Source organism: Morone saxatilis, unplaced genomic scaffold (genome assembly GCF_004916995.1).
Source record: "Morone saxatilis isolate NCDOM2014 unplaced genomic scaffold, NCSU_SB_2.0 Contig9, whole genome shotgun sequence".
NCBI classification, from domain to species: domain Eukaryota; kingdom Metazoa; phylum Chordata; class Actinopteri; family Moronidae; genus Morone; species Morone saxatilis.
In genome coordinates, this window is record NW_023340268.1 from 18,561,200 (window position 1) to 18,574,563 (window position 13,364).

Sequence of the window (13,364 nt, forward strand, 5' to 3'; positions counted from 1 at the left end):
AGGAGGATCTATTGGCAGAAATGCAATATAATATTCATAGGTATGTTTTCATTAGTGTGTAATCACCTTACAATGAGCCTTTTATACATACAGGGAGAGCGAGGCCGCCACGTTGAAGCGCCATGTTTCTATAATAGCCAAGAACAGACGAACCAAACACTGGCTCTAGATAGGATTTCAGTTATTTCAGTCTGCAACTTCACCACTAGCCATTAAACCCCACACACTGGTCCTTTTAATAATCAGCAGTCAAGGTTAAAGTATTATTTCTGTATATTTAAGAATTGAACACTCAGCTGAAGCCGGTCTGCTTCGTCAGGACTGTGTGGGCGTGCTTTGATTAACTGACAGAGACCCGGCCAACAAAAGCAAACAGCCTCAGTTTTAAGCGGTGATATATGATATTGCCATTTTCCAACAGAGCCCTGCCCATGTCAAATCATTAAGAAGAGCACAGACAAAACCACAGAGGAATAGATTAATCTCTCATCTGAAATAACCAAAACAGTTGGAACTTTGGCAAAAAAAAATTTCTTTATGTAGGACCGCATCACTCGTAGTAAGAAGCTGGTTGAGAGAATGTGTTTTCAGGGCCTTGTTAAGGTGCAAACATACTCAAACAAAGTCCGTAATCAGTGATAGAACTTATCAGGGAATCAGTCTCTAATTACCTGAAATGTTGTTGTAAAGTCATGCCCAAGATCAGTAAGCTGACACATCACGGGTCACCTCTGGCTTTGCTGAAAAAAAAAAAAAAAAACATGAAGAAAACCAAGCTCTTTTTTTCTTTCCCTTCCTTTCCCTGTTTTTTTTGTTATTTTTCTCCCCCTTATTTTTTTGTTTTCGTCTGTAGCGACAGACAGTAAGGACGAGGAGATCAGAATCCCTAAGAGGCTCTTTCTGGGTACGTACAGAACTTGCTGTGTCTGCCATGAAACATCAGTCGTAGTTCATCTGCCTCTCCATCTCTGTGTCTCGTGCATGATGACCCTGCGTGGCCCTCCCCTCCCACCCAGCCAACACTAACTGATGACTAACACCATCAAGCACATGTTTGGATGAAGCATGAGCCCATTTCACCTGCATGTAGTCCTGCTGTTGCATTCATGGAACAGATTTACTGTCCGTCCATTGTGGCCACCGCTGTAATGCATGTTACACTTCACACCCTCACTCCAAATGAAGCTTTCATTGAACAACCTGTGTGGGTGTGATTTTGCATGTGCTCATTTATACTGACCTCACATAGACTAGTCATTAGTAATTATCAGTGATTTCCAGTAGACTAACTTGCTGATAGTACAGTTTTAATCCACTTACTGACATCTTGTAGTTGCAACTTAATGCTTTACGTTTTTGCAGTTTGAAATGAATAATATTAGCTCTCAAATCAAATGTGTCTTTGTGTGTGTTTAATGACCCTTAAACTGTTGCATGCTGGTCTTATCCTGCCCTGAAATGTGAATGTAAAGCATCTTTTTAATGGCTGATTTATGCAAATTCAAATGCTAATGACTTTTAATTGATGTTGTCCTCTAACTGGCTTTTTTCAAATTGTTCTTTAAACTACACTTGGTTTCAGCTCAATGCCCCTTTTATGATGAATAGGTTGCAGTTTCTGTGTGTGTGTGTGTGTGTGTGTGTGTGTGTGCAGAAAGCTTGTCCAAAGGGTTAGTTAATTAATTTTTAACTTTTTTTAACTTTTTAACATCTTGCATAATTTCAAAATGTGTGAGAAAATAATGAAGTTTAAATATCAAATTAGCTCTTGCATAATTTAAGGATAATACTGGTGATATTCTGTATTTTAACAAATTCAAGAACAAAGCCAACAATGAAATGATCCTACTACAAGTTGTTCCTGCGTATCCAAATCCTGATACATCTTCTTCCTCTGTGCCACAGAGCTCCATTGTTGTCCAAGAACTGTTAAAAACACATCAATGAGCCCCACTGTTGCACTGAGCGACATGCTCCTTCATTGCCATGAAAACACACACTGTAGTTTATTTTGACTCAATCCCCCCACACACTGTCCTGCTGCTGTAAATACTAACCAGAGCACAAAAATGTTTATTAATCCGCAGTTGAAAATGGTCCCCAACAAATCTACTTCTGTATATTGCTGAAAACTGCAGCAATGGTGGTTTTAGGAAATGAATTACTGATTTAAAAAAAATGTGCTTGGGTGTGAGTGGCACAGCCGACGGGGGTAGGGAAATAGGAAAACACCTTGAGACAAACGCATTGTTGGTTTTGGTCTTTTTAATGAATTTGTTGACAGTAAGAAAAAATATGGAATAACATCAGACTTAACCTTCTGCACAAAGGGCAGAAATCTGTTTCTGTACTGCTCAGTGTGGGTTCACGCCGTCCGTTCTCTCAAATGTTCTGTTTCGGTTAGCCACGCACAATCAGTGATGTCATAACATGTGCTCTCCATCACAGGCCCTTTTCACAGCAGACATTGTGGGAAAAGCACAGGTGTTAATAGTACAATGCCTCCACCTGGATCAAGTGTCTAATAGGAGCCAACACACACAATACCAGGACCCTTACACTGAAGCAGCTAAATGGAATTCAGCCATCATCATTTTTATTATCCACACCTGTGCTTTTCCCACTGTGATATGTAAAAATGCGTATTGGGTGCGGCTTGATGCAGCTTAACTACTGCTGTTTTACAAATGCTAGACATCACATGACCTAGAGGTCATCCAGATCATGGGATGTCATTTGAAACATCAAACTATAATATTACTTAAGGCAGTGAATCAGTCTAACCTGAAATTCTTAAGCAGTGCCCCAACACCCAAGCAGGTTTTAATTACGTAGGAAAAGTGACAAAATAAGTGATTAAAGCCCCGGCAGGGAACCTTCATTTTGCTTTGATTGTGGCGGTCGCAGTAGTATTACCACTGCCTCAAAAAAATAAAAAATATATTCATGTTTTCTATTGTCCCACAATGCAATGCACAAAGGAAAGGTAGGCACTACTCACAGCTCCAAAAATAATGAAACATTGCAATGGACAGTGGTTGATGCATGTGTTGTATTATATCACAATTGTATAAAACAAAAAAAATATTGATTTATTTCCTTTATTCTAACAGTCAGTACATAGTGCACACTGTTTACAATAAGTATGCTATACTGTGGAATTGGGACACAGCCATTGTTGTTCCTGGTACGGACACTAGATGGCAGTAGGAAACTATATTTGTATGATGTGAAAAAGCACTTGGCTCAGTTTGTTGTAATATATTACAAATTCTCCTCCTGGGACTGACTAATGCACACTAGATGGCTTGGTGTTGAAGTGCTGTTTTGTACCCTTTTGTTGGATGTTTTCCATCATTTTAATAAAAGCAGAAGCAGTTTTCCTCAGCATTATGGCTTTCTGTGGTTGGGCCTGTCTCTTCCTGACATCTGGCATCAGCTGTTTTTGCCCACATGTTGAAGCCAGCTTTTCACTGCCAGAGACTCGAGGCTAGATGAATGGTCATTGATCGGTGAACTCTGCCAAGCATCATTAGAACTGACAGAAAGCCATGTTCTTTGATCGCAGCTTTGCTGGCGTGCGCCTGCTCATTGATCTGCTAGTGGAAATATCAAACGTAAGCATGTTGTAGTCTACTACTGACAGAAGTATGAAAACACCCAGATAGAAGGAGGGAGGGAGAAGTGAAAGAGCAGAGCTGTGGATCGGTTAGACACGCATCATCACTTAGAGGCCTGGAGCAGCCGTGGTCAGTATCAGGCCAAAGCAAATTATAAAGCTAACAGTATAACATATAGCACCAAGCTGGTGTCAGTGTGCAGCCGTGAGGTGGAACAGCTTCACACTGTAGCTCTCTGCAGTGACTCACCATAGCATTTAGTCAGCAGGACAAATTGTCAACCTGTACATTTTTCTGATTGTTCTGATTGTTTTGTTTGTTCCCTTTATGTCCTCAAAGCCTCATAGCACTTTTTTTTTTCTCTCATAGCCGCACAGCGTCATTATCACACCAGGCACTTCCATCAAACAGCTGGACATTTGTACCCAGAAAGACTAGAACTTCTCAGGATGCCCAAATAAGGCAGTATTATAATAGATGTGACTGGCTGTGAACATTATATGCGGAGACGTGTAATTTGCTGAGATAGCGTCATAGAACTGAGAGCATACAAAGGTTCAATGAACGCCTGTGGTGCCTCAACCACAATCACACAACTGGCCACATCTGTGCCATAGAGTATGTGCTTTGTTGTAGGCTGTGTAGTGTTAGCAGCTCAGTGTGATTTATATGGAAGACTGCCTTGCGCAATCCTTTAAGGAGATTAAAAGATCAGATCATTTGGCTGTGTCAGAATCCAAAATGCTGGCGATCACTCAGGTGGAGGTAAAAGAGTTTGGAAGGAAAAAGTAGGATGAAATATTAGTTGAAAAAGTTCTGATGACGGTGAGGAAAGTTTCACTTTGTCTAATATATCCCTTAGTCAAACTTCACTGTTTGGTTATTTTGAAGACCCGAAAGAGGAAACCCAGATTGAATTTTTCAAAGTCTCCGGCAGCGGATAAATGAATTTGTGTCAGCAAGCGAGCCATCAAACAGGGCCTCGCTCCATGATTGAAAATCCTGTATGCAAACTTTAGGGCCTCTGTGGTTTTCAGACTCTGGGGAAGCTTGCCTGTTTGTTCCTTAGAGGCAGCAGCTTTGTCTGTCACAACCACATTCTCTTTCCGCTCAGTTTAATCTAAAAATTTGTTTTTGATATTTCAGCTGTAAATAGTCTTTGAAGGGAAATCTGTGAAGAGACATAGAGGAAAGCATTGTGATTGGAGGAAAAAGAAAAGATCAACTTTTGCATTCCCCTCAAAGCTTTTGTGAAATCTTAAAAAAAACGTTTGCAGTACTTTTAGGTGCACAGGAATGCAAAACCTTTACATGATTTTGAAGGAAAACCCACACAAGCAACCTTCTGTCGCCCAAGTTCATGTGCTTGAAAATGATACCTCGTCTCTTTGCGTGTGGATGACTCTGGGACCTCTGTTGACCTCGGTAGTAGCAGATCCTCCTACATAACCAGTCTTTTTAGACGTGAATGTAGCTAAACATTAGCGTTCTGTTCTGTTGCCTAAAGATAAAATACAATTCTGTAAAACGTTACATTGCTGTTCACAAAATTGCCAAGCAACCAAGGAAGTAAATTTACCTAATCGTTAAAACCTTTTAAGCAGAAACGTTTCGGATTGGATGCACAAGTAGTGTTTTTTTTCCCCCTCTCATTAAAGCTTTTTCCTCCATGTCCTTTCCTGAGCTCCGCAGCACCACTGAATGACCCTGAAGATATAAATCACACAATTTAAACTTTTGGACATATTAACTGGTTGATTGGATAGCAGACCACTTTTTATTACCACTTTCCCACAAAAAGTAAAATCCCTGCAGTGGCTGTGGTTCGCTCAAAATCGAATCAGAAGGAAGAATTGTATAAAATGTGCAGTTATCTTGATTATGTCAAGATGATTGAGTGGTCCCACAGCACAGAGATGCTGGCCTAACAATGTTACAGAGGTACATGGCAATACAACAGATTTCCATTTCTTTCTAATGTTCGGTTATGGCTCATTGCTCATTCTGGTCCCGTTGGGGGTCTGTACCTGTACCTGTAGCTTCATTGGGTTTGTCAGCTTTCGAATGAATTGCCTCATCCTGTAGGTGCAGTTATCCGCTCCTTAAGGGCAGGTCGAGGCCTAACCTTTTAGCCGCAGTCCTTTTCTAGAAGCCTGTGGTCTAGGTGGCAGCGCGGAAAGGTTGCTAGGTTTTGGCTTGGCTGTGAAAGCCTATTACAAAGCTTGTTGAAATCTGAGGTTCAATTTCCCAGGCTGTTCTAACTGTCTTTCATAATAATGTCCCTGCTTCTCCCACGGGTGCTTTTTTGAGCGACAGCGAGTCATTATTTCAAGTACCCCCACAGACTTTTCCAGGGCCTAACTGTAACTGGCAGGGAACAGTTGGTAAACAAGCGATTTAAAAAAACTCCAACTCTGACCCGCGTCTTCCTACACACGTACCGCAACTCTGTGGCACTTCAAACCGAGCTGTGCACAAGACGTTTGGCCACCACAGGGAGTCCATTGTGTGCACCTCCAGTCTGTTCCCACACAACGCTATAGCGGCTGCCACATAGCACAGGGATTAAAGAGGAGGAGGAGAATGCCCCGGGGTACACAAGTGGCACAGCAAGAGAGGTGTATGGCAGGAGATGGACGAGGTACAGTACCGCGATAAACATCCCTTAGTGGTCAGTGTGAAACATGCCTACAGGACACTGTTTTGACATCTGCTGCTGCTCAGAACTGAAAACAGATTTGTGTTTATCTTCTGCACATACAGGATTAAGAGATGATGACACTGCAGTGCTGGTACGAAGGAGTGTGGTTACTAAAACATGGACTGCACAGATAAAGGAAAAGCAAAAAGAAAAGTCATAATCACAGCCTTTTTTTTGCTAGAGCCAAAGGTGTTCATAACAAAGGTGTTCTGTTCTTCCCCCTCCCTGACCACCAAATTAAGTTGCAAGATGGAAATAATATTTTTGATTCCACCACAGAGGAAATTTCCTGCATTAGCTCTCCTCCTCCGCTCCCCACTCACCGACAACCGAGACTGGGGGGAAAAAGTTTAGGAAAAGATCTTATTAGTTTTTTATCTTAAGAACTGAAAAGGGAAACTTGCAGATATTGCTGTGCAGGCAATAGTCCCAGTAGACCTTTTTCACAGCAGCCATTTTGACATGAAATGGTAGGGTAAACACAGGTGTTACCGGGGATACTAATTAAGGATCCGTTACATTCAGGTCAAACAGAGTCAGGGTGCTGCTGTTGTGCTTGTTGGCTCACTGGAAAGGCTCTGCTACGCTAAATGGAACAAAACCCTAAATAATATCATTTGTGACTCCTGTGTTTACCCTACTGAAATTACCTACATTTCCAAAATGAATGAAGAACAACTTTGAGGAACTGGCTGTTAAGACTTAATTACTACCAGTATATCCCAACGGGAAAATTATACTTTACTCAACATTATTTATCTCAGGACATGTATGCTAAAAAAGTAATTTTACCACATACATCATAAAAGCACAGCTACATTTTACATTTTAGCATATTGCTAACTTGAGCTGCGTCTTTTAGCCACTTGGGGGCAGAAGAAACAAGCTAACAGACACACAGTGGAGTTGTTATGGCTAACGTGTTGGCAAACAGGTGCTTATTTAAACATTAGCATTCATTCTGTGTCGTGTTTTGGCCACCTGACAAGTCCAGCTCTGTTTTGGGGGCTTTTTTTAGGGGCTTTTACACTTTTGAGTAAATGTGTTAAAAGCTAATTTGTTAACAGGTGTGACACTGCTCGCTAGATAGCTAACAGTGTGCGATACTGTAAACGTTTCCACGCCTCCTGCCAGCTCCTACTGTACGTGTGTGTCTGTTATACTTCCCAAACTGGAGCCCAGTCGAATCATCACTACGAGCCTTTCATTACATATATCATATGTTCAGTTGTGTGTTTAATGTGAAGCTGTGCAGGCCTTAAGCAGCCAGGTTGCTGTTGAACGCTGCTCTATTGCCCCTGATTGCTTCCCTGTGTGTTTGGCTGTTATCAGGCAGCGCCAGCCTGGTGCTAGTTGGCCCAGATTCACAGTCCTCTGGCTGTGCTGCCAGCAGGGCTCCACAGCCCCACCACACATCTGCAGCCTCAACACCTACAGAATAACACACTGCTATACAGTACATATAACAGCCCAACAGAAGGATATTCTTAGTGTTGATTATACTCAGAACAGAAATACATACCTTGTTATACCTTTTTAAAAAGCTTTGCTTGGCTTCAAAACTACATTGTGCTGCTGTCCTACATAGTTGTAAGGGTTTGCCGTGGTAAATGTTGGTGTATGGAGTGTGTGCTGGGCTGACAGAAGGCTGTGACCTGGTTTGAATTGCTCTGAGTTTTATTCGGTTACATTTATGGGATTTGTCTGTTAGAACAGAACAATTGGATTGGCTCAATAACACTCAGTATTGCAAAGCCAGGTTACCTTGCACGCATGCGTGCCTGCCATGTGTATTCATGTAGAAATGCCATCTAAATGTCAGAATCGGTCACCATTAATTCTCTAATGAAGCAATATTTCATTAAATTATAAACTCAAATGTCATAAACGCTTGTATTCTTTCACTTCTGATTTTATCAGGTCTCGAAAAACAGGAGGATTTTTCAGTCCAGCGTGGTATTTAGTGATGAAGTTATTCCAAACAATCCTTTGTTTGTTTTTTCTGTTTTTCGTTTTGCTTTGTCTACTGTATAGGCCCTTCTCTGGAGGCATATGCAGACCTATACAAAAGACCTCTTTAGAGGGCCTAGATGTGCCTCTTGGATAAAGACAGCCTCATTTAAACGTGATTAAACGAATCGGCTGTATTGCATTTGAGGCTTGTAGAAATCCTGTTAAAGATAGAGCAGTGCAGAAGCATCTTACGCTCTCAGCCATGATTAGATTTTCGTGATAAACTCTTTTAATGTCCTCTGCTAACGCATTAAATCAGCAGCTACATGCATGCTTTTTTTTTCTTTTTTCTACAGCTTATACAATAAACGTATGTCGACTGTGTAGAGGAAATTAGAGGGATGTCTTACATTGTTTATTGTACCTGTTCCCCTCATCAGCCATAGTTAAAGTAGTACCTGAGGCGATCAACGCTTCACAGCCTTGAGAGTATTGTCACAGTATGATTAGTATTGGCTCTGTTGCTTATTACAGGAAGCCAATGTTGTTGTGCTCAGAATCTTTATCTAATCATGTCCTTTGAGAAAGAGCGCACATGCGAGGTGTTGGGGCATAAAAACAGGATTTAAATCGTTCATCAGTGTCCAGATTCCCACCCAGCCCATTACTGTTGTGTGGAAAATACTATAACTATCTATTTCACTCCTCCTTCAAGAGCCTGAAGTTAAAGGCTTCTGCTTTTGCAAGAATCTGAATGAGAACGAGTCCAAATCGTGCGCAGTTCAGGCGGCCTATTTGTGGCAGTGACATATAGTTTTTTTTCTACGAGAAGGGGATTGTGGGAGTCCTGTGAAAATTCGCAGCTCAAGTGTGAAGTTAGTTAAAAAAATATTCACAATAATGGAGTTTTTGCTCCCTTTTATTAACTAGATCTACAGTTAAAAAGAGAACAGACGGGATTAGTAGATATTATTTCCTCCAGTGCTGGAAAACAGGAAGCAAGGAGAGTGGGGAAATTTGATTGGACGCAAGTACGAAAGAGAAAGTGTCTCACAGCTGACTATCTGTCCTGTAATTTAAACCACAGTTTAAGTGCTATAAAAAAGTACAGCCGCCAGACTTTTAACCAGAACCAGCCGTCGGTCCCACATTACTCCTGTTCTCGCATCCCTTCATTGGCTTCCGTAAAATTTAAATCAAACTATAAGATCTTAACTGTATTACATATTAAGCGCACTGGATGACCTCGGCCCCCAGTTTACAGTTCAGGACCTCCTTGTTCCCCACTCCACTCCTCGGCCACTCCGCTCCTCAAATCTCGGCCTTTTATCCGTTCCACGCTCTACCTGTAAAACTAAAGGTGACCGTGCGTTTGCTGTTTTAGCCCCAACATTGTGAAACAGTCTTCCCCATTCACTCAGATTCACTAAATCTGTGGACTGTTTTAAGCCCAAAACCCACCTCTACAGGCAAGCCTTTTTATAGATCTCCTTGTTTGTTTCCTCATCTGTCGTCTCTCTTTTAATTTATCCTTCCCTCTTGTTTTATCTTCCTTATGTTTGTATTTACATGCTCCCTATGTTTTGTGTGATTGGTATGGCTTATACCCATATGCTGATATTTGCTTTGTTTTGTAAAGCACTTTGGATCTCGGTGTCAAAAAGGTGCTATATAAATAAAGCTTTACTTACTTACTTACTTACTTACTTACTTACAAGCGTTTAATACACAATTAAACCTTTTCATGTCTATCCTCACCTGCCCTATCAAATAAAGGCATATTAAAGGTGGTTGTTTTCCCCCTCACTTTTGAATGAGACTCTTCCTGTAATGTGTCTAAAAAAAAGTCCTGTCTTTTCTCAACCAGAAACAACATTACTGTTGCGTGTCTCTTTATTTTTTTATTTTTGCTTCCAGATCAGTGCACATCAAGCAATGTTTCTCTAACTGTGCCAGTACTGCTGCTGCTTTAGAACTGTTCTCTCTTGAGTGGCTACTTTTTAAAATATATTCATTTCTGTGGACTTATTTGTGGTTTTCCTTTGTTTTACACCTTTTAGACTTTGACTGGAACCACTTCTGGTCGTGGAGTCACTTTGTTGACTACCTGCAGTGTGTGCTGGCCTTCACGCTGGTGGCAGCCTACATCACCTACCTCTTCCTGGACTCTGCGGTGTTCGTGGAGTCCCTGGGCTTCCTGGCTGTCTTCACAGAAGCAATGCTGGGCACGCCACAGCTCCACTGCAACTATCAGAACAAGTCCACAGAGGGCATGAGGTAGGGGTTCAATACTTTCTAGATTCCTAGATTGTTGTGTATATCCATTGAGAATTCAGGGTTTTGGGGTTTCTTTTTTGTTTTTGGGCATTTTGCTTTTAGGGGCCACAATAGAGACAAAAATGAACTGTGATGGAAACAGAGAGGGGTAATGGAACCGGAGGACAATGCAAGACTAATCAGTGCTAGGAACTGATAACTGAATTATGAGAAGGACACACACTTGGTGTATGGAAATCAGATGTTTTCAGGAGTTTTGTGTGGGACGAATGCTCTGCAAGTAGTAAGTAAGGAGTATTGAAGAAAAACTCACTATTAAAGTTTATTAAATTTGCAAACCTCTATGAATTGAGAAAAAGCCACAGAACCACAAGCACACGACAAACTGATATATCAGAGACAACCACCGCCTTCTCTTTCTGAGTCGATTTGAAGTGCGACTGATACGGGAACAGCCCTATCATGTCGCGGTGAACTTAGTTCAGGATGATGGTCAGCACACTCCTTAAACACGTCGCCTTTTTTTGTGCTAATTAACGGCATTGTTGCTGAAGAGTACGAATTTCTTCAAACCTTAGAGGGAGACGTTGTTGATTTCAGCCGAATAATAGTGAAATCTAAATAAAGTGTAGTGAAAGCACTTATGAAATGTTGTGTATTCTGTATCATTTCATATGGTGTTCTGATTGGTTGGTTTGTAGACGTGGGTCATAGCAGCAGTCGCATTGTGAGAATTGGACATGTCTCGCATACTAAACACACTTGGAATCCTGAAAGGTTTTTTACTGTCACCCTCTCTTTCTCCTCAACTATTTAGGCATTAAGTATAATTTACAGTCAGATGGCAATCAAAATAAAGCTTGTCGCATCTTTGATTAATGATAATGTCTTTATCCTGATGAGTACTGTTTTATTTATGAGTGCCACTTCCATCACAGGCAGCCGTGAGGGTGTGTTGTCCTGTAGCGACACACACGTCTGAGTAATGGCTCCTGATTATATTGTCTCACATATAATCATTTACACTGACACATGCTTATTATTAAGTATTTCTGGCACCTGTCGAACAGGAAGTAAGGACGGGTCTCCTGACAACTACTATTATGCTAACATGACAATTGGCCCTCTCACGTTTCTCTGAAAATCAGTATGGTAATGAGGTATTCTGTCTTGCGGTATCTATTGCTAATGTATCACTCTGGCATATTAATGTCAATTTGCATCAAGTCTCAGGCTGTAATTAGAAGCTTTGACGTAAAATAGATTTTTGAAAGCGGTTTCAAAATCAGTTCCACTAGCTTTCCGAGTGCTAACCAAGCCCTGGAAACTGCTACTTTTCAAAATAGTATACACAACCTTAACGGTATAAGCGCTCAGCGGAAAGCAATGAGACGTAAAAGGATTTGCAAAGAACCCAACAGCATCGCTTGATTAAAAGCAGACAGGGAAAAAGAAATAAGATAAAGAGAAACGTTGAACGTAATTGAAAAGATAAAACTGATAATGTTTGTATTAAAAGAGTTTGAGATTGTCCACAGAACACACAGGCCTGATAAAAAGCTTTCTCACAGTGTGTGTCCTGCCTCAGAGCAGTGCGCCCCCCTCCCCTCTGCTGGTTGGCTTTCTGCAGCTGACAGATAACAGAATTCCAGCAGGGCTGCCTGTCCACTTAACCGGCCATGACAGCGCTCACACTGGGTTTTGCCATACCCTCTCTGTCCCATGCCTTATTTATTTATTTTTTGTATGCACTTCCTGCCACCCTCATTGTCCACCAAGCTGTCTTACATTATGTGCCTACTTCACTTGTGGATTTCATGATTAATTTTGTAATTGGCTAGTGCGTCTGACTTTTTGGTGGTTCCGACTTTCCGTGATATCTTCAGTTGTTTTCTATGGTTTCCCAGAATGCATTTCAACACACCACCAGACAGTGGTTGTAAACATGCTTTCAGTCAGGGTGGACATAAAAGTATCCATAAATAAAGATAGTAGCATGGGAGAATGTCTATGATCACAGCTGTACCCTATACTCAAAAATGTCACATTTCCTGTGGTTGTAATGCATTCTAGGCTATTTCTGGTACAACAGGGGCATAAATTGGTGTGTATGCCACTTCCATGATGCATTTCTTCCTGTATGACTGTAGAAAAAGTACAATCTCTTTTCTGAAGTCCTGACTACAAAACCTAAGACCTTTCCATTGAAGTTTTAGCAAGAGCACAACAACTTTCTGCTGTGAAACCCAGCAGCAGGAAGTTTCATGGCCCCACTTTTGACCGATTACCCATGTGGAGAAAATGCACCACCAAACAGTAGCATGGATTCAGAAATACAAGGCACGTTGTCCAATAACGATTTATAATCATTATTTTTGTGTGGATTATGTCCTAAAGGTTCAGTTTCAATGTGCAAGACTCTTGATGCAAAGAGCCAACTGACTTGCTAAATTCTTACCTTAAATGTCCGGTATGTAAGATTTAGTGGCATCTAGCGGTGTAGTTGTACATGGGTGGGAATAGAGAACCGGTTCCAAATTGTCTGATCCATCGGAATCGTATGTGTCCAACCTTATCAGTCCTTTTGTCTACGCCAGAATGTTTTTACAGTTGAGTATTGCAGTGACAACAAACTCATGTGTCTATGCTCCTAGACACTTGCAACAGGAACGGGTCATGGTGGAGAGGAAGGAGTGGTCCAAACGTGGCCTCATTTCACACCGGCAATATGCTGAAACATTCTACATTATAATAACATTAGCGCCATGCAGGCAAGCTGCGTTTTCCTTTGACTGAGAAAACCTAAATGAAAA

At 41.2% G+C, this 13,364-nt stretch overlaps 1 protein-coding gene across 1 annotated transcript in view; it reads left to right on the forward strand.

Annotated features, from left to right (window-relative positions):
- The window catches only part of LOC118342982 (solute carrier family 66 member 2), a 26,892-nt gene that overhangs the window by 2,969 nt on the left and 10,559 nt on the right, over positions 1-13,364 (forward strand). Inside the window, 2 exon segments of the mRNA XM_035681688.1 lie at positions 854-904; positions 10,335-10,551. Of these exon segments, the coding sequence (XP_035537581.1) occupies positions 854-904; positions 10,335-10,551 (268 nt within the window).